We start from the raw sequence: 22,723 nt of genomic DNA on the forward strand, positions 1-22,723 counted from the left end.
ATTTTATAAAAAAAATTAGGATAGGTACAACATTTTTTCGAGGTATGTAAACATATTGTTTTCGTGGCTTTGAGACCATTGTTGAGGTTAAAGTAGATTGTGAATAAGTTGAACTCATGTTATTTCAATTTAAATGTTCAAAATATGTAATATAATTAAATTAAATTGGGTGGTCGGTTATCTAAATGCAATTTTACAAAGATATTTAGTTGTCGGCCCCCCGGCCGAGAACGGACTTGAAGGACGTCATTTTTAATCGATTGTCTTTCCTATATTATTAGAGCAAATAAAATAAATACTTCAAAAAACACGTATTTTAAACAAAATTGATATTGCATTTAACAGCCGGCCACATGCTTTCTTGGAAATAATTGGTTAAAATCTGATTTATTTTTTGAAATATTTGGCGGCCGAGAACAGGCATTTTTAAAGTTGATTGTCGGCCTAGCCAATTTATGACGGCCGAGAAACAAATAATTTTAATTTAGTTGTCGGCCCTGCAATATATTCTCGACCCAGATTCAAAATAATTTGTCTTTGGGGGTCAATTAATTGCGTTGTTTGTAAGGATTATTTAAAAAAAAATGCATTTATTTATTAATAAATACAATAATATCCAATAGCAACACAACTTGTTCTTAGGTAATTATTATACTATACATTTTTGCTACAGGTATTTTTTTAAGGATTACACAAGATTTTATACAGTCTGATACATCATCATTATGTACCTACCTGCATATAATATTTTTACTTTAGCAAATTTAGTTAAATTGTGTTGTGTTTGTTGTTGTCTCCTCATTAAATGTAAAATATTACTAAAAATACATTGTGACATTGACTATTACTTGTTTTATTCCAAAATAAATCCTGTTAGTTCTGACATAAGATTCATTTTAAAACCCTAATAACAGTGGCCGACAACTAACTAAACAAGCGGCCGAGAACCAAAAGAAGTGGTCGACAACCGGCTAAAGTGCTACTTTTTCATATTCGGAGCTATATAAAGAAAACTAAGTTAGTCATAATTTTTTATACCAAAAGGAAACTGTATTAAATTCTTTGCCTAAAAATCATACAATGACAAAATTTTGTCGAATATGTTGTACAGAAAATCCATTTGAATGCGTAGTTTTGCTAAACTGGCCGACAACCGGCTAATTCACCCTAGACGGTCAACCAAATACACTAGAAAATGGCAGCAGATTAGAAAAATGTAGGGCTCTCCGGCCAATTGACTTCATAAACCGAATGTCTTCACTAGGCTGTTATAAATGTTATATAACACGACGTGAGAGGGACAGCGCGCTATTGCTCCACCGCGCTGTCCCTGTCACACGTTGTTATATAACATTTATATCAGGCAGTGTCGGAGCACCATAATAAGTCCGTTTTCATATTATCCGATCCGATATCGGATGTCCAAAAATCCAAGATGGCGCCTGTAATGTATAGGATGTCGGTCCTATATGAAAAACGCACTAATAATTAAATATTGATTAAAAATGCGGCAAAGGTTTAATTCCCATTGAAAATTTGAATTTCGCGCCGTTCTTTAGTGCCAAGATTCGGTTGACCGTTCCAAATCCAAATTCGAATAGTGAATCCAAGATGGCCGCCGAGCTGGGTGAATGGAACGCGAGCTCGCCGCGGCCCGGCTTGCGCTCGCCGAGCCTGCTGCTGAACGGCTCGAGTTCCGTCAACCTGCAGGGGAACTTCGAGATCGACTTGGAGGACACCAACTGGATACTGACCTCGTCCTTCATCATATTCACTATGCAGACTGGTAGGATATAGAATGTTGGTAGGGACACCTTACACAGATCAACTTAGCCCCAAACTAAGCAAAGGTTGTACTATGGGTGCTAAGCGACGATATACATACTTAAATACATAGATAAATACTTAGAAAACATCCATGACTCAGGAATAAATATCTGTGCTCATCACACAAATAAATGCCCTTACCGGGATTCGAACCCAGGACCGCTAGCAGGCAGGGTCACTACCGGCTGAGCCAGACCGATTGTTGTTTATGTGACTGGTACATAATAAGAGGCTTTAAAACATGAGTGTTGTTTTATGAAACGAGCCAAAGGAGAGTTTCATAACAAGGTAACACGACTAACACGAGTGTTTTAATGCCTAATTAGGCACAGTTGCATACATAACTTTATCTACCGGTCTGGCGCAGTCGGTAGTGACCCTGCCTGCTGCGCCGCGGTCCCGGGTTCGAATCCCGGTAAGGGCATTTATTAGTGTGATGAGCACAGATATTTGTTCCTGAGTCATGGATGTTTTCTATGTATATAAGTATTTATATATTATATATATCGTTGTCTGAGTACCCACAACACAAGCCTTCTTGAGCTTACCGTGGGCCTCAGTCAATCTGTGTAAGAATGTCCTATAATATTTATTTATTTATTTTATTTATTTATTTATCTACATCCATATAATAAGTTTTCTACAATATATGTGACATTGAGGTTTGTTTAGTTAGTATTAATTTTTAATATAATAAATATCGCCAAATTAACTTCCTAATCTAACTAATCCGTATTCATTCAGATTCACAAGAAACAGTTGTTAAAATTAGGTAACTTTAACACTACATTTTCATTGCATTTTTTTGTAAACTGTACACAAACTTTAAGCTATACATATTTTATTTAAGTTAAATTTAAATTTTGTGTTAGACTTTTACACATGTCACGGCCTGTAGTCTCTAAGGACGCTGATTTTTAACTAATTGTCTTAATTAAATTATATTAACTATATAAAATCGATTACAGAAACTGTAGTTGTATCACGACTTTGACACTGATAATTATGTTTGGTATCGCGTGCGTAACCTGCTTACACATACAATATCTGGGCGACCGAGCTTCGCTCGGTTCTATTTTAATATAACACGTCTTTAAATAAAAATTTATAGTTTAAAAAACTCTAGAAAAACACGCTTTTATAAATGCACGTAAAAGCCAAAAATAAATTATGGATCGTTCAAGTTGTCTCTATTGCTGGGATGAAGAGTAAACTATGTGCTTTTAATTATAATATTTTATTGTAAAAGCGTGGGGCGCTGCTGTCGTGCTGCAAGTCCAGTTAGCGCGCCAATCTGTGTAAACTGCTTCTCGTAATATAGCTTAACTTGATTTCTCAGCAAGTTATACAAAAAGTTTTTCCTGTTACAGCGCCCCACGCTTTTACAATCAAATTTTTAATTATAATTAAAAGCACATAGTTTATTCTTCATCCCAGCAATAGAGACAACTTGAACGATCCATAATTTATTTTTGGCTTTTACGTGCATTTATAAAAGCGTGTTTTTCTAGAGTTTTTTAAACTATAAATTTATTTTATACTTTTTAGTCGTTAATAATGAAATATATTTAAAATTTAAACAAAAATATTATTTCAAGTAGGCGAATTTCGGAAGCCATTTGTGGCTTAACACGTATTGCTATTGCTTAATAAGAATTAATACCACCTGATGTATAGGTACCAAGTTTATCGCAATAAAGTCAATCATTTAAAATTTTTTTCATAGTGCTGCGCTAATTTGAAGATTAATGCAATACAGAACTTAAGGATTTCATCTTACAGAGTAGGAAAGAGACAAAAGGTTGAATTTTCTCAGTCGCTCTCTAATATATTTGCGTGGGGTTGAACCTGGATATGGAACGTGGCCGCGACAGTTTGCTAAGCAACTAAAAGACTGATAGTGGCTCTGGGATCTGTAGACCTTCGCGACGTGCTTAGCAGTGGCGTGGCGTGAAATTTTTCGTTGATAAAGCCCTTACTTTTGCCCCCCTTACTTTTGCTCTTAAGGGTCACAAGAAAACCCTAACCCAACTTATTTTAAATATTACGTTGATCTTTCTTTTATGCGGGGGGCTTCGCCCCCCGAGCCCCCCTTACTTTTGCACTTAAGGGTCACAAGAAAACCCTAACCTAATTTATTTTAAATATTACGTTGATCTTCTTTTATGCGGGGGGCTTTGCCCCCCGAGCCCCCCTTACTTTTGCTCTTAAGGGTCACAAGAAAACCCTAACCCAACTTATTTTAAATACTACGTTAATCTTTCTTTTATGCGGGGGCTTCGCCCCCCGAGCCCCCCTTTTGTTTATATACTCTTGAGGGTCACAAGAAAACCCTCAACCAACTTATTTTGAATACTACGTTGATATTTTTTTTGCGGGGGGCTTCGCCCCCGAACCCCCCTTAGTTTTGTTCTTAAGGGTCACAAGAAAACCCTAACCCAACTTATTTTACATACTACGATGATCCTTTTTTTTGCGGGGGCTTCGCCCCCCGAGCCCCCCCGTTCTTTGCTCTTAAGGATCACGAGAAAACCCTAACCCAACTTATTTTAAATATTACGTTGGTCTTTCTTTTATGCGGGGGGCTTCGCCCCCCGAGCCCCCCTTACTTTTACTCTTAAGGGTCACAAGAAAACCCTAACCCAACTTATTTTAAATACTACGTTGATCTTTCTTTTATGCGGGGGCTTCGCCCCCGAGCCCCCTTTTGTTTATATACTCTTGAGGCTCACAAGAAAACCCTAAACCAACTTATTTTGAATACTACGTTGATATTTTTTTTTGCGGGGGGCTTCGCCCTCCGAACCCCCCTTAGTTTTGTTCTTAAGGGTCACAAGAAAACCCTAACCCAACTTATTTTAAATATTACGTTGATCTTCTTTTATGCAGGGGGCTTTGCCCCCCGAGCCCCCCTTACTTTTGCTCTTAAGGGTCACAAGAAAACCCTAACCCAACTTATTTTAAATACTACGTTAATCTTTCTTTTATGCGGGGGGCTTCGCCCCCCGAGCCCCCCTTTTGTTTATATACTCTGAGGGTCACAAGAAAACCCTAAACCAACTTATTTTGAATACTACGTTGATATTTTTTTTGCGGGGGCTTCGCCCCCCGGACCCCCCTTAGTTTTGTTCTTCGGGGTCACAAGAAAACCCTTTTTTTTTGCGGGGGACTTTGCCCCCCGAGCCCCCCTTTATTTGCTCGTAAGGGTCACAAGAAAACCCTTACCCAACTATTTTAAAAATTACATTGATCTTTCTTTTATGCGGGGGGCTTCGCCCCCCGAGCCCCTCTTTCTTTTGCTCTTAAGGGTCACAAAAAACCCTAGCCCAAATTATTTTACACACTACGTTGATTTTTCTTTTTTGCGGGGGGCTTCGCCCCCGCCCCCAATTTTGCTTTTGTTATCAATTTTTCTTTTGTAAGCATGTGGACGCTAGCCCGCGACCTGGGCTACATATTTAAGGGTCACAAAAAAGACCCTTACCTGACTTAGTTTAGATACTTATTCGGTCTTTCCTTTTTCCGCTCATAAGGCTCGCAAGAAAACCCTAACCTAAGTTAGGCCTCGCTTCGCTTCGGTCAATAATAGGTTTGTTATAACGTTGAAAACGTAATGTTCAAAGTTCATTACGTGGCCTTTCTCACAAGCGCAAACACAACTATGATACGATATGCCATCATGGAATGCCAGTGCCAATCTTCGGGCTTCATTATCAGACCTTGAAACCAAGTCGTGGTCAAAGTTCATTATAAAAAAGACTTTTCTAAGAAACCAGAAAACAGCTATGATACGAAGTTCCATCATGTAGTTCCAGTTCATATCTTCCGACTCCATCATCAGACCTTGAAACCTAATCGTAGTCAAAGTTCATTACAATACTTTTCTAAGAAACCCAAAAACAGCTATGATACGATGTTCCATCATGTAGTTCCAGGTCATATCTTCCAGCTTCATCATCAGACCTTGAAACCTAATCGTAGTCAAAGTTTATTACAAGACTTTTCTAAGAAACCCAAAAACAGCTATGATACGATGTTCCATCATGTAGTTCCAGGTCATATCTTCCAGCTTCATCATCAGACCTTGAAACCTAATCGTAGTCAAAGTTTATTACAAGACTTTTCTAAGAAACCCAAAAACAGCTATGATACGATGTTCCATCATGTAGTTCCAGGTCATATCTTCCAGCTTCATCATCAGACCTTGAAACCTAATCGTAGTCAAAGTTCATTACAAGACTTTTCTAAGAAACCCAAAAACTGCTATGATACGATGTTCCATCATGTAGTTCCAGTTCATATCTTCCGGCTCCATCATCAGACCTTGAAACCTAATCGTAGTCAAAGTTCATTACAAGACTTTTCTAAGAAACCCAAAAACAGCTATGATACGATGTTCCATCATGTAGTTCCAGTTCATATCTTCCGGCTCCATCATCAGATCAGTTCAACAGTATCATATTATTGTATTGTCATCAGAACTACATACAGCTGCCAATTTTCATTACGCTACGATCCTTGGAAGATGGTTAAATTAGCCTCCGCAGATTCCATTACATAGTTAGTTACATACACGACGACCTAATAAAAGCGTGTTAAAAACTCTTATAAATACAAAAACAAAAAAAAAACAAAAAACAAAAACTTAATTTCTGGCCGGGATTCGAAACCCTGACACCTACGATCTATCTGCGTACATTAGACCGACCTCGTACGACTGAGCTAAGCGGAATCGATGCGCGCGCGGCGAAATTAAGGACCATATTTTACGTTGGCATATAATTAACCGGGCAACTAAAATATTAAACGGGAAGTTATGTCGGGCATACAATAATATAATTTGGCTGTGTTTTAATATTGTGGCGACAAAAAAAATATACGAGCCTCAAATACTAAGCACCATTATTATTGAAAAAACGGCAGCAAATTTCAAGCGACAAAAATATTGCCGAGGAACATTAAACAATACTTTGGCGACTAAAATAATAATTGGCACCTAGTATTGTAAAGTGTAAGATTTTTAATATTTGTAGGCATATAGATGTTAGCATCTAAATAATTATACTTAGCTCATCGTTTAAAGTAGTATTTAAATGGCGGAGGCAACTAAAAAAAATTATTGGGAAGTAGGTTTTTTTTAAACACATATAAAATCTGTTTTTTTATCATGCAGAAACGTCTGCGAGCGATATTACATATTGCGCAGTTGGTAAGCGCGATGGCCCCGGCAAGGCCAAAGGTCGCAGGTTCGAGTCCTGCGGGAGGTGTGAATTTTTCCATTTTTCCTTTAATTTAAAAATACATATAAAGATCGGAAGATCAGCGCTGGAAGTCACCAGCAACACGCTGAGGTGAGGCCATGTCGTGGCACTTCATTCCTTTCTGTCGTGTTGTTAATATGTGTAATTTGTCTTGCCTGTGTTCACGAATAAATGTTTATTCTATTCAAACATCGTATTTGAGACCCGTAAACCACGGGTAGTATTTAAATATTTCACATCCTATTTTCGAGCGAGTTGCAAACGAGGGAACGCGTACCAAATCATTTTATAATAAGTACACAGCAAAAAGAAGTGTATAAGCTTCTAATGGGTCGGTAACGCGCATGTGACACCCCTTGAGTTGCAGTCGTCCATAGGTTACGTTGACCGTTTTCCATGACTCACCAACACACATGACTCGCTATCAAAACAGAAATAGGAAGAAAATGGACAACTTTTTACCGCCTAAATATTATGCAATCAAAAATCTACGGAAGTACTCTTAATCTAGAAGATTATTTTGCTCTTTAACATTATGCCAGCATAAGATTCGATATTATAAAATCTGCGGAACGATTTATGCCAAAGCATATCATGATTAAGGTTTTCCTGCCAAAAAAAAAAATCTTTCAGAGTGATGTTAAGACTGCGTAAGGCCAGCCTTATATTCGATAGAGTTTTACGTCATGAAAAGTTAAATTAATTGTATAGACGAAGTTGCCTGCACCCCCAAACACCTAATTTCTTACCCATAAGTATAATATTTTGTCGACCGTTATATTTTATAAGAATCCTTTTTTTATTAAATTGACAGCTCAGGTGATGAGTGCCGATGTATAAATTTTAAATGTAGTTTTTATATTAATTTGCTATATAAATATTTTAAAAGAACTGTATATTTTATATTAATAGACAGCCGTTTTCCTATTAAACTGTATCTCTTAAATTGTTTCCAATATAATAATTCAGTTGCCAAATAAATAGTTGGTACTCGCGTCTGAATAAACCGTAGCCGTAATGACATTAAAATGCTACCTCATATTTAAATATTTTGAGGCCCCATTTTAGTCGCCAAACTATTATTTTTGATACCCATTTCTATGGTTATTCAGTCGCCCGGTTAAATACGTGCCTTTTACGTTTACTAACGCGAAAGAAAAACTCATGAAAACTCGAAAATTCGCGTTTTCCGGGATCTAAGGCTACGCTAGATCGATTTTTTACCCCCGAAAACCCCCACATAACAAATTTCAGCGAAATCGTTAGAGCGGTTTCCGAGATCGTCGGTATATATAAATAAATAAATAAATATACAAGAATTGCTCGTTTAAAAGTATAAGATATATTACTAGCTTTTGCCCGCGGCTTCGCTCGCGTTCAATTCAAAAATTGCGGAACGCTCCATACAAACTTCCACCCCCCATGTTATAAAAGTGGGGGGTAGAAAGACAAAAAATTGCCTATGTCATTTTCCATCCCTTCAAATATCTCTACTTCAAAAATCACGGCAATTCGTCGCTTCGTTTTGCTGTGAAAGACGGACAAACAAACAGACACACACACTTTCCTATTTATAATATTAAATAATAATATAGATATGGATGTATATATATATATACTGGGTGTCCCTAAAACCAATGCCAAAATGAAAAGGGGTGATAGGACATCTGACTAGCTATCACATTAAGCTAATTTGACCTCGATGAAAATGACATGGTTTTTAGAGTTCCGTAGTCAACTAGGAACCCTTATAGTTTCACCATGTCTGTCTGTCTGTCCGTCCGTCCGTCCGTCCGTCCGTCCGCGGATAATCTCAGTAACCGTTAGCACTAGAAAGCTGAAATTTGGTACCAATATGTATATCAATCACGCCAACAAAGTGCAAAAATAAAAAATGGAAAAAAATGTTTTATTATGGTACCCCCCCTACATGTAAAGTGGGGGCTGATATTTTTTTTTCATTCCAACCCCAACGTGTGATATATTGTTGGATAGGCATTTCAAAATGAATATGGGTTTACTAAGATTGTTTTCTGATAATATTAATATTTTCGGAAATAATCGCTCCTAAAGGAAAAAAAGTGCGCCCCCCCCTCTAACTTTTGAACCATATGTTTAAAAAATATGAAAAAAATCACAAAAGTAGAACTTTATAAAGACTTTCTAGGAAAATTGTTTTGAACTTGATAAGTTCAGTAGTTTTTGAGAAAAATACGGAAAACTACGGAACCCTACACTGAGCGTGGCCCGACACGCTCTTGGCCGGTTTTTGAGATATAAAACCTTTAAAGATGATGTGTTATAGAATTATATATTGAAATCTGTGTTAGTATTTAAGTTAGTTAAATAATATTGAACAAATGTATCTTGATATTGACACAAAATTGTTCTAGATATATGTATTTCAGGTAAATAAATATAACTATTAACCTTTAAAACCTGCGCACTCCTATTTTGAAGAACCCCATATCGTAGACCCATACGTCGATACCGTGTACTGAGTGCGTAGTACATTCTCGTAGGTTCAAATAAAAATAATAAATATTGTGGACACCTTACACAGATCAACTTAGCCCCAAACTAAGCAAAGCTTGTACTATGGGTGCTAAGCGACGATATACATACTTAAATAGATAAATACATATATACATAGAAAACATCCATGACTCAGAAACAAATATCTGTGCTCATCGCACAAATAAATGCCCTTACCGGGATTCGAACCCAGGACCGCGGCTCAGCAGGCAGGGCACTACCGATTGAGCCAGACCGGTCGTTTAATCGGAAACTTAGGGGAAAGTGGGGTAAAGTGGGACGTTAAAATAAATGTTAAATAAAATATCACATAAACAAATTTATTAATTTAATCGTATGGCATAAATACCAAATTAGGCAATTATTTATGTTAAAATTAGTATCTTGAACTTCAGTTGCATCGGGCACATAATAAAAGCAAAAGGGAAATGTAAAATTCAGTCATATAAATTATTACATACATACATACATACAATAATGCCTGTATCCTATAAAGGGGTAGGCAGAACACATGAAACTACTAAAGCTTCAGTGCCACTCTTGGCAAATAAGGGGTCGAAAGAAAACGAAACTGTGACATTACACTGACATAAATTATTATTGTTAATTCTATTGATTTTTTTTCAGGTTTCGGGATGCTAGAGTCTGGGTGTGTGTCCATTAAAAATGAAGCCAACATAATGATGAAGAATCTAGCAGACATCTCTCTTGGTGGTAAGTCTCCCTTTTAACCAACTCCAATAGGCTAGTTCTTTACTAGTCAAATCAGCTTCTTTTTAAGAACTGCCAAAACGATTTACTAATATGGAATTAGGTACTATGAAATACGACGTGAACGTAACGGTCAATGCATTTACTTTAAGGTACAGCGGGCAAATCCCGACTGGGGGGCAATTGTAATTAATCATTTTTTTCCATTATTACACTATTAAGTTGAGTTCCACATGTACCTACTGAACACGCGTGTCATATAATAACCGATGGTCACTCTAATTAATAATGCACACATTGTAAAACATGGAAAAAACAGATCAGTTGCTTTTGCCCCCAGTCTTAATTGCCCCGCTATACCTTATATCTTTCTCTCTGACTTACTAAATAGAAATTATGTTTAAACATAACTACTGTCCATAAACATAATGCCTAAGTATCATACGAAAAGTACTTACTGAACAAGTGAACACATAATAAAATACAAGATTTCAAAGTTTTATTTTATTTTTAATTTTTTTATTAACTTTACGTTTTCCGCCCAGGCCTAACATACTGGATCTTCGGCTACGGAATGTCATTCGGGCAAGGTCCTTACTCGAACCCAGTGATTGGAGTGGGCGACTTCCTGATCGACCCACCGGTGGGAGATTCTCTCATGGGTCCCGTTTTCGCCTCCTTCCTCTTTCAACTGTCGTTCGCTACTACAGCTACTACTATTGTCAGTGGTGCTATGGCTGAAAGGTAAAAACATAATTATTATACTTATTTATAGCTATTATAGGAAAAAAAGCAAAAATTCTCGAGGTAAATTTTTTGCCAGTTATATAATTAATCATAAAAAAAAAATGTATTTAATAAAAAAACCGAGTTTTACTTACAAAATATAAACTGTATCATAGATATACTCAGACACGCCTACTTTGTCACAAGAAAAGTGTTTTTTTTTTAATTTTACAGTTTTAAAATACGTCTTTCTACTGATAACCAGGGTGTGCCAGAGTATAAATAACGTAGGTAAATACACCCTCTTCTTCATTCATTAGAAAAACTGAATTTGGTTATTCAATTTAAGTACATACTACATTCTACATTTTTAAATTCGCCTTTCGACAAAGACTGTAAAACGCAGTCTTAGGGCAAGGTCTTCCTGATCGACCCACCGGTGGGCGACTCTCTCATGGGTCCCGTTTTCGCCTCCTTCCTCTTTCAACTGTCGTTCGCTACTACAGCTACCACTATTGTCAGTGGTGCTATGGCTGAAAGGTAAAAACATAATTATTATACTTATTTATAGCTATTATAGGAAAAAAAGCAAAAATTCTCGAGGTAAATTTTTTGCCAGTTATATAATTAATCATAAAAAAAAAATGTATTTACTAAAAAAAACGAGTTTTATTTACAAAATATAAACTGTATCATAGATATAGGTACTCAGACACGCCTACTTTGTCACAAGAAAAGTGTTTTTTTTTTAATTTTACAGTTTTAAAATACGTCTTTCTACTGATAACCAGGGTGTGCCAGAGTTTAAATAACGTAGGTAAATACACCCTCTTCTTCATTCATTAGAAAAACTGAATTTGGTTATTCAATCTAAGTACATACTATATTCTGTCAAACAAGTCTGTCAGTAAATAAGAAGTAAGAAAACTATAGGTATCCTTTTCTCTAGCACCCTAAAGAAAAGGATGCATATAGTTTTCTTTGTTCTTATTTACTGACAGACTTGGTTGACAGAGTATACATTCTACATTTTTAAATTCGCCTTTCGACAAAGACTGTAAAACGCAGTCTTAGGGCAAGGTCTTCCTGATCGACCCACCGGTGGGAGATTCTCTCATGGGTCCCGTTTTCGCCTCCTTCCTCTTTCAACTGTCGTTCGCTACTACAGCTACTACTATTGTCAGTGGTGCTATGGCTGAAAGGTAAAAACATAATTATTATACTTATTTATAGCTATTATAGGAAAAAAAGCAAAAATTCTCGAGGTAAATTTTTTGCCAGTTATATAATTAATCATAAAAATCAAAAATTAAAAAAAAATATATAAATGTATTTACTAAAAAAAAACGACTTTTACTTACAAAATATAAACTGTATCATAGATATACTCAGACACGCCTACTTTGTCACAAGAAAAGTGTTTTTTTTTTAATTTTACAGTTTTAAAATACGTCTTTCTACTGATAACCAGGGTGTGCCAGAGTATAAATAACGTAGGAAAATACACCCTCTTCTTCATTCATTAGAAAAACTGAATTTGGTTATTCAATTTAAGTACATACTACATTCTACATTTTTAAATTCGCCTTTCGACAAAGACTGTAAATCGCAGTCTTAGGGCAAGGTCTTCCCGATCGACCCACCAGTGGGCGACTCTCTCATGGGTCCCGTTTTCGCCTCCTTCCTCTTTCAACTGTCGTTCGCTACTACAGCTACCACTATCGTCAGTGGTGCTATGGCTGAAAGGTAAGAAAATACACACTAACATAACAATTATAAATAAATAAATAAATAAATAATAAATATTATAGGACATTGTTACACAGATTGACTAAGTCCCACGGTAAGCTCTAGAAGGCTTGTGTTGCAGGTACTCAGACAACGATATAATATATAAATACTTATACAGGGTGGGGCCTGTAACAAAAGCAAAAAATTAAACCGTAGGCTATACTCCTTAAACTGACCAACATTTGTTCAGCGACTTTTAAAAATTAAGACGTCTTGAATTTTTTAATTTTTCATACAAAATAAATATTAGCTTCAATGTACGCCATTATTGTTGTCATTGACGTTATCTGTCACGCTTTAGACTTAACAGAATTCGCAATACATTAACTCTTAGGAAAAACTTTCAAGGGTGATAAAAATCAAAATACACGTTATTTTTAAAAGTTGCTGAACAAACGTTGGTCAGTATAAGGAGTATAGTCTACAGTTTAATTTTTTGCTTTTGTTACAGGGCCCACCCGGTATACATAGAAAACATCCATGACTCAGGAACAAATATCTGTGCTCATCACACAAATAAATGCCCTTACCGGGATTCGAACCCGGGACCGCGGCGTAGCAGGCAGGGTCACTACCGACTGCGCCAGACTGGTCGACAAATTATACATAAGTACAGATGTAGTGCAAAAAGGGTTTCCTTCGGAAACGTTCGTATTTGTCTTGTCATGCTAGTTCAGTCAATGTCAGTACATCTTGTATTAACACTGACTGAAATAGCATGACACGTTCGTAACAATTCGAAGGCCAACCCAAATAGCACTAGACCCTACTCATAGTGTTGTGTTCCTGTCGGTGAGTAAGGTTGCCAGAGCTCAACGAGGGTGCGGTGTGCTGATGACGGGAGGACTTACGGAACTAACTTGTTCCGTTTATTGTCCTTTGAGTCGTCGGCAACCCGAACCCTCCTTGGAACTTGTACACTCTTTTTGCTGTGTACTTAACACAGCAAAAGGGAATGTACAAGTTTCTAATGGAGTGGCAACGCGCATGTGACACTGTTTGAGTTGCAGGCGTCCATAGGTTACGGTGATCTGTATCACACTTAATTTACTAACCTAAGTAATATTTATTAATTAACACGCTTTTATTAGGTCGTCGTGTATGTAACTAACTATGTAATGGAATCTGCGGAGGCTAATTTAACCATCTTCCAGGAGTCGTAGCGTAATGAAAATTGGCAGCTATATGTAGTTCCGATGACAATACAATAATATGGTACTGTTGAGCTGATCTGATGATGGAGTCGGAAGATATGAACTGGAACTACATGATGGAACATCGTATCATAGCCGTTTTTGGGTTTCTTAGAAAAGTCTTGTAATGAACTTTGACTACAATTAGGTTTCAAGGTCTGATGATGAAGCCGAAAGATATGAACTGGAACTACATGATGGAACATCGTATCATAGCTGTTTTTGGGTTTCTTAGAAAAGTCTTGTAATGAACTTTGACTACGATTAGGTTTCAAGGTCTGATGATGGAGCCGGAAGATATGAACTGGAACTACATGATGGAACATCGTATCATAGCTGTTTTTGGGCTTCTTAGGAAAGTCTTGTAATGAACTTTGACTACAATTAGGTTTCAGGGTCTGATGATGGAGCCGGAAGATATGAACTGGAACTACATGATGGAACATCGTATCATAGCTGTTTTTGGGCTTCTTAGAAAAGTCTTGTAATGAACTTTGACTACGATTAGGTTTCAAGGTCTGATGATGGAGCCGGAAGATATGAACTGGAACTACATGATGGAACATAGTATCATAGCTGTTTTTGAGCTTCTTAGAAAAGTCTTGTAATGAACTTTGACTACGATTAGGTTTCAAGGTCTGATGATGGAGCCGGAAGATATGAACTGGAACTACATGATGGAACATCGTATCATAGCTGTTTTTGGGCTTCTTAGAAAAGCCTTGTAATGAACTATGACTACGATTAGGTTTCAAGGCCTGATGATGGTGCCGGAAGATATGAACAGAAAAAAGGGGGGGGGGGGCTCGAGGGGGAAGCATGAAAGAAAGATCAACGTTGTATTTAAAATAAGTTGGGTTAAGGTTTTCTTGTGATCCTTAAGAGTAAAGAAAAGAGGGGCTCGGGGGGCGAAGCCCCCCGCATGAAAGAAAGATCAACGTAGTATTTAGAATAAGTTGAGTTTGCGTTTTCTTGTGACCTTTAAGAGCAAACAAAGGGGGGCTCGGGGGGCGAAGCCCCCCGCATGAAAGAAAGATCAACGTAGTATTTAAGATAAGTTGGGTTAGCGTTTTCTTGTGACCTTTAAGAGCAAACAAAGGGGGGCTCGGGGGCAAAGCCCCCCGCATAAAAGAAAGATCAACGTTGTATTTAAAATAAGTTGGGTTAGCGTTTTCTTGTGACCTTTAAGAGCAAACAAAGGGGGGCTCGGGGGGCGAAGCCCCCCGCATGAAAGAAAGATCAACGTTGTATTTAAAATAAGTTGGTTTAGGGTTTTCTTGTGACCTTTCAGAGCAAACAAAGGGGGCTCGGGGGTCAAGCCCCCGCATGAAAGAAAGATCAACGTAGTATTTAGAATAAGTTGGGTTAGCGTTTTCTTGTGACCTTTAAGAGCAAACAAAGGGGGGCTCGGGGGGCGAAGTCCCCCGCATGAAAGAAAGATCAACGTAGTATTTAAGATAAGTTGGGTTAGCGTTTTCTTGTGACCTTTAAGAGCAAACAAAGGGGGCTCGGGGGCGAAGCCCCCGCATAAAAGAAAGATAAACGTTGTATTTAAAATAAGTTGGGTTGGGGTTTTCCTGTTACCCTTAAGAGTAACGAAAAGAGGGGCTCGGGGGGCGAAGCCCCCCGCATAAAAGAAAGATTAACGTAGTATTTAAAATAAGTTGGGTTAGCGTTTTCTTGTGACCTTTCAGAGCAAACAAAGGGGGGCTCGGGGGGCGAAGCCCCCCGCATGAAAGAAAGAACAACGTAGTATTTAGAATAAGTTGGGTTAAGGTTTTCTTGTGATCCTTAAGGGTAAAGAAAAGGGGGGCTCGGGGGGCGAAGCCCCCCGCATAAAAGAAAGATAAACGTTGTATTTAAAATAAGTTGGGTTAGGGTTTTCTTGTTACCCTTAAGAGTAACGAAAAGGGGGGGGCTCGGGGGCGAAGCCCCCGCATAAAAGAAAGATTAACGTAGTATTTAAAATAAGTTGGGTTAGCGTTTTCTTGTGACCTTTCAGAGCAAACAAAGGGGGGCTCGGGGGGCGAAGCCCCCGCATGAAAGAAAGAACAACGTAGTATTTAGAATAGGTTGGGTTAAGGTTTTCTTGTGATCCTTAAGAGTAAAGAAAAGGGGGGCTCGGGGGGCGAAGCCCCCCGCATGAAAGAAAGATCAACGTAGTATTTAGAATAAGTTGGGTTAGCGTTTTCTTGTGACCTTTAAGAGCAAACAAAGGGGGGCTCGGGGGCGAAGCCCCCGCATGAAAGAAAGATCAACGTAGTATTTAAAATAAGTTGGGTTAGCGTTTTCTTGTGACCTTTAAGAGCAAACAAAGGGGGGCTCGGGGGGCGAAGCCCCCGCATGAAAGAGAGATCAACGTAGTATTTAAGATAAGTTGGGTTAGCGTTTTCTTGTGACCTTTAAGAGCAAACAAAGGGGGCTTGGGGGGCGAAGCCGGGCATAAAAGAAAGATCAACGTAGTATTTAAAATAAGTTGGGTTAGGGTTTTCTGTGACCTTTAAGAGCAAACAAAGGGGGCTCGGGGGCGAAGCCGGGCATAAAAGAAAGATTAACGTAGTATTTAAAATAAGTTGGGTTAGCGTTTTCTTGTGACCTTTCAGAGCAAACAAAGGGGGCTCGGGGGCGAAGCCCCCGCATGAAAGAAAGAACAACGTAGTATTTAGAATAAGTTGGGTTAGCGTTTTCTTGTGACCTTAAGAGCAAACAAAGGGGGGCTCGGGGGCGAAGCCCCCCATGAAAGAAAGATCAACGTTGTATTTAAAATAAGTTGGTTTAGGGTTTTCTTTTGACCTTTCAGAGCAAACAAAGGGGGCTCGGGGGCCAAGCCCCCGCATGAAAGAAAGATCAACGTAGTATTTAGAATAAGTTGGGTTAGCGTTTTCTTGTGACCTTTAAGAGCAAACAAAGGGGGCTCGGGGCGAAGCCCCCGCATGAAAGAAAGATCAACGTAGTATTTAAGATAAGTTGGGTTAGCGTTTTCTTGTGACCTTTAAGAGCAAACAAAGGGGGCTCGGGGGGCGAAGCCTCCGCATAAAAGAAAGATCAACGTTGTATTTAAAATAAGTTGGGTAATGGTTTTCCTGTGACCCTTAAGAGCAAATAAAGGGGGCTCGGCAAAAAAGAAATACTTAAATTTTGTTTGAATTAGTTGAAATGTGACAATATTTTCTAATCGAGTCAAACAAAATCCCACTAGCTGAGAGCTTCAAAACAATGTATGGCGAAAGTATGTCTCTCTAATGTCTTCAAAAAGTCCGCGATGGCACATGTCTATATTGTCTATCTTTTACGGATAACTTACTAGGTATAAACATTTTTATGATAATACCGTAATAAGAAGGTAGCCGCTAGTTATTATTAAGTAGCAATTAGCAATAAGTACACGTTAAGCCACAAATGGCATGTAAAATCCGCCTACTTGAAATAAATTTATGTATAAATGTTAAAAGTATTTCATTATTAATGACTAAAAAGTATAAAATAAATTAATAGTTTAAAAAACACTATAAAACACGCTTTTATAAATGCACGTAAAAGCCAAAAATAAATTATGGATCGTTCAAGTTGTCTCTATTTGTGAGCTGAAGTTTAAAAACTATGTGCTTTTAATTATAATATTTGATTGTAAAAGCGTGGGGCGCTGGAACAGGAAAGACTTTCTTGTAAACAAATACTAATCCGAACTTCCTGGCGAATGAAGTTGCATAAGAACATAACGTTTACATATGCCGCCTAAGGGTTACCAAAGAGAACCAAAGATATCTCGTCCACGAACAAGAACTCTGCATCCTGTCACTGTAGACACTTTCCCCATTTGTACTTTGATTACCGGAAAAAAGCGGCGTTCTAAGTGTCGGTGACTGTCGACTCTCCTCGCTACTAGCGCATATTTTGTCTGAGTTCGACAAACTGGTACCTACTTTGAACACTGACTTTTAATTGATTTGACTGTTTAATGTAGAACCTACTAGTGATGCTGCAACTCCAGTTAGCGCGTCAATCTGTGTAACCTCCTTCCCGTAACATAGCATAATTTGATTTATCAGCAAGTTATACAAAAAGTCTTTCCTGTTCCAGCGCCCCACGCTTTTACAATCAAATATTATAATTAAAAGCACATAGTTTTTAAACTTCAGCTCACAAATAGAGACAACTTGAACGATCCATAATTTATTTTTGGCTTTTACGTGCATTTATAAAAGCGTGTTTTATAGTGTTTTTTAAACTATTAATTTATTTTCCAATGTATTCTCTGTCAATTCTAGTGGACCGATTTTCATGAAACATGGCTAAGAACACTCCCGACTAACTCAGCTTTCAGACAAAACAAACTAAATCAAAATCGGTTCATCCGTTCGAGAGCTACGATGCCACAGACAGACACACACACAGAAAATCCAAAAGTTTCAACGGTGGAATGTTTATCGCTAACCGTGGTTGAAATGTGGCTCAGATGGCAGAGCACTGGAGCATTACAGAGCCCGTGAGTTCAAGTATCACTCAGGATAGTACTTTCCACTTTTTTATACCACATCGTTGGCAAAAACATCGATGGAATGCGATCAGCGTAACCTATGGACGCCTGCAACTCAAGGGGTGTCACATGCGTGTTACCGACCCATTAGCAACTTGTACACTCCTTTTTTGAGGAACCCCCATACTGTAATTCATCGGGAATACCTCGGCAGGGAGCTCATTCCACAGCCGGAGCGTCCGCGGGAGGAAATTCCTCTGGAACCGCACGGTGCGCGTCCAATTAGGTTGAAAGATGTGTACCTAAATGACTTTTAAATTTATTCTAAACCGGTCTATTGCAGATGTCATGTTTTTTCAGATGCAACTTCAAAGCGTACTGCCTCTTCTCATTCCTGAATACCATCGTCTACTGCGTGCCAGCGGGCTGGGTGTGGGGTTCCCACGGGTTCCTGAGTCGCCTAGGAGCTGTAGACATAGCTGGCTCTGGACCTGTCCATCTCATTGGTAAATAACTCACTTAGATCGTCCTTATAGAGGTGTATTAGTGCTTGGTATGGGGTTCCCACGGGTTCCTGAGTCGTCTAGGGGCTGTAGAAATCGCAGGCTCTAGACCTGTGCATATTATTGATAAATAACTCACATAAATCCTCCTTACGATGGGGTTCTGATGGGTTCCTGAGTCGCCTAGGGGCTGTAGACATCGCATGCTCCGGCCCATCTTATTGGTAAATAACTCACATAGATCCTCCTTGCGATGGGGTTCTGATGGGTTCCTGAGTCGCCTAGGGGCTGTAGACATAGCATGCTCCGGCCCTGTGCATCTTATTGGTAAATTACTCACATATATCCTCCTTACGAATGGGGTTTTGATGGGTTCCTGAGTCGCCTAGGAGCTGTAGACATCACAGGCATCGCAAGCCTGTGCATATTATTGGTAAAAAAACTCGCATAGATCGTCCTTACGAAGTTATATCAGTGCTTGGCGTGGGGTTCTCATGGGTTCCTGAGTCGCCTAGAAGCTGTAAATATCGCTGGCTCAGGGCCAGTTCATCTTATTGGTAGCTATCGGATATATCGTGTTCTTACGAAGGTTTATCAGGGCTTGGTGTGGGGTTCCCACGGGTTCCTGAGTCACCTAGGAGCTGTAAAATCGCTGGTTCCGGCCTAGTGCACCTTATTGGTAACTAACTTACATACAAAAGTCTCGTGTGCTAACGGATTAAGAATTTGACCACCCCTTTCTACCCGGGGGTGTCGTCGACTGTGGGATATGTGTTAAATTGTGGCGTAGGCCAGTGTCAACCGGTCAGTGCAATGTCACAAAAATAAAATCCTTTGATTCCAGGTGGATCATCAGCATTCGCCTCAGCACTCATGCTAGGCCCACGCCTAGGCCGCTATGCTAAGGGCACAGCCCCGTTGCCGCTTGGTAACCCTGTCAACGCCGTCATGGGCACCTTTGTACTGTGGTGGGGCTGGCTCGCTTTCAACTCTGGAAGCACTTATGGTGTAAGTTTCATAAACTTTTATTTTTAACCCCCGACGCAAAAACGACGGGGTGTTATAAGTTTGACGTGTCTGTCTGTCTGTCTGTTTGTCTGTGTGTGTGTGTGTATGTGGCACCGTAGCTCCCGAACGGGTGAACCGATTTCGATTTAGTTTTTTTTGTTTGAAAGCTGAGTTAGTCGGGAGTGTTCTTAGCCATGTTTCATGAAAATCGGTCCACTATGTCGCGGTCGGGGTTTTTTCAAAATTTTAATTTTGTGGTTAGGTTATACTTAAAATTGTTACTTAAAACACACGTTACTTAAAATTAAAACTGTACATCTACTGGTACACTGTCGAGTACTAGTCATTTTACCTGACTTATAATTAAAGACCACAGAACTTCATTTAGATAGAAGAAACAAATTCATATATTTGTATAGGGGCCGAGCGTGTCAAATTTTGTACTGAAGTTGATTCTTGCCTGTAATTTTAAATATGTCTCAGGCTCTTGATTGTTCATAATTTTTGTGTTGTTGCAATTGAATATCACGTAACGAGGCATTCTTTATGTTTTGGTTGACTTCAACTTACAAAAATTGACGCCCGAAAGCTGCAAGCTGCGAGTAAAGACGGACAACTCAGTGGATTTCACTGAGTTCATTTGACACGCTAAGTAGATACGTTTGCTTGATCTATGGTATATATGACATCTGTGTTAAAGACCTTTTATTTAACTTACTGTAGGTAGTTCACCGTGGATATTAGAATCGGTTAATCTTTTTTTCGAATTTAACAAAAAAGCAAGCGGGTGGTTCATGATAGGTAATGCTAATGAACGTGCTGCGTGTTGAATTTAAAGGAAAACAAACAAAACACAGTGTATATGGGCGATTTTAATTTTCATGGTAAGAGACAATGTGGTACCGGGGTCATTTTTTTTCAAAGTTGTCCACCCCACTTTTTTTGGATTTGGAAGGAATTTTTTATGTGGTTTCCAATCAGAATCGCGAGCTCTTTCAATCCTAATAGAAAAAAAAGTGTCCCAAGGTTTTTTCCCTATTCCGTTACCATTTTTTCATAAATTTTGTATGGCGGTAACGGAATGGAAGGTCTGAAAAATGTATGGAAAACTTGGAACATTTTTTTCTCCTATCAGGATCGAAAGGCCTCGCGATTCTGAGTAGGTATGAATCGCGTAAAAAATATAAAAATTTTACCTTCCAATAAAATTTGTATTATTTTGCCTGGTATATCCGAGGTCTTTATAGAGAGAGTACGTCGTAGACGTCGCATCGGACCGATAGATGGCGCCATCGTTCGTTGTAAGTCGCTCCGGCGTCTCACCGCCGCGATGTTGGTAGTCCCGTTTTTCCCCACCTGCAACACAAGGCCCCCCGCGCCCCGATCCGCCACCAGCCACCCTCATTGTTGAGGAGAAGTGCCGACGGTATATTAAGCCTACCAGGAAGGCATCACTCAGACCTCGGATATACCAGGCAAAATAATACAAATTTTATTGGAAGGTAAAATTTTTATATTATTTGTGCCGTTTGTATATCCGAGGTCTTTATAGAGACCTGTTTATTATCTCCTGGTGGCGAGTCAGCTGGCGCGCAAGCCTTTGGTAGCCCTATTGGCATAGCATAGAAGAATAAGTGAATCAGTTGAACCGATTTGACAGATGTATCAGTCGAAATAGCCTTCGATCTGCGAATATCTCGGTGCCAGAAACGCATAAAGAGATTTTCGTGATGACGTTTAGCTTTAGTCAGCGAATAGTTAGAGAAATGACATTATTATACATCGCAGATCAAAACCAAAAAAAAAAAAGATGTAGGCGAGGCTGACTTGAATAAGATACAAAAACCTTAGATACACTATTATTATTAACAGACACGTTATTTTATCAGGTTATAAACCCAATTTCAGACACAAAGTGTGGAAATTAACTGTAAAAGTAGTGTAACTATCTGTACTGTAGCAGGGTAACGTAATTGATACTGCTTTTGTCAACCCTTCGTAAAAATTATCTAAATCAATATTAGCTTTGATATGACTATTTAAAGTCCAACGTCTTACGTCCATATCAAACACAGAAAAAGGTCATCACTCACGCGCCCAAGGGCTATTTGTTACAATACTGGTATTTTCGATCAGACTATTTCGCGTCGAGCGAGCGCGGTTGCAAGCGAGACTCCTGAACTCTGAACTCTTTTCAGTGAGGGCATTTGAGGATACCGATCGCTCGGTAAGACTAGCCTAGAAGATGAAAAGTACGAGCGCTGTCGATTGCTACTACACTGGACGGAGGTATCAGTCGATTTCTTCAAGTCAGTCATTGACTCTTAGGGTAATCCATTACCTAATCCAAAACCCGATGCGACGGATTTCTACTTCGTGCAATGAAGGTCGACAGAGTAGACTGAGAGGTGGAGACGTCCGTGTCGCATCGCTGGTGGTTGCTGAACACGTCGTGGTAGCAGGTCAAGGGGTGAATTAAAACACCGCCACACATGCGCGCTTTAAGAGCGTAGGCAGAGCGCAATAATGGCGGTGCACCGCACAAACGATGGCGTTGCGCCCAGTGGGCGCTAGCGGGAACTAACGAGCGCTGATTGCGAGCGCAACGCGCGCGGGACGCGAGCGGAATGCACGCGCATTCAGCGCGCTGATAGCGTAGCGTTAGCGAAGCGGAATGCGCTTTATGTGTGG

At 39.1% G+C, this 22,723-nt stretch overlaps 1 protein-coding gene across 1 annotated transcript in view; it reads left to right on the forward strand.

Annotated features, from left to right (window-relative positions):
* Positions 1–1,611: 1,611 nt before the first annotated feature.
* The window catches only part of LOC125238960 (putative ammonium transporter 2), a 54,509-nt gene continuing 33,397 nt past the window's right edge, over positions 1,612–22,723 (forward strand). The window contains exons 1-5 of the mRNA XM_048146460.1: positions 1,612–1,786; positions 10,251–10,337; positions 10,880–11,078; positions 18,882–19,027; positions 19,869–20,032. Coding sequence (XP_048002417.1) covers positions 1,612–1,786; positions 10,251–10,337; positions 10,880–11,078; positions 18,882–19,027; positions 19,869–20,032 — 771 coding nt within the window. The remainder of the gene's footprint in view (positions 1,787–10,250; positions 10,338–10,879; positions 11,079–18,881; positions 19,028–19,868; positions 20,033–22,723) is intronic.

The sequence above is a fragment of the Leguminivora glycinivorella genome, chromosome 24 (assembly GCF_023078275.1).
Source record: "Leguminivora glycinivorella isolate SPB_JAAS2020 chromosome 24, LegGlyc_1.1, whole genome shotgun sequence".
Classification (NCBI taxonomy): domain Eukaryota; kingdom Metazoa; phylum Arthropoda; class Insecta; order Lepidoptera; family Tortricidae; genus Leguminivora; species Leguminivora glycinivorella.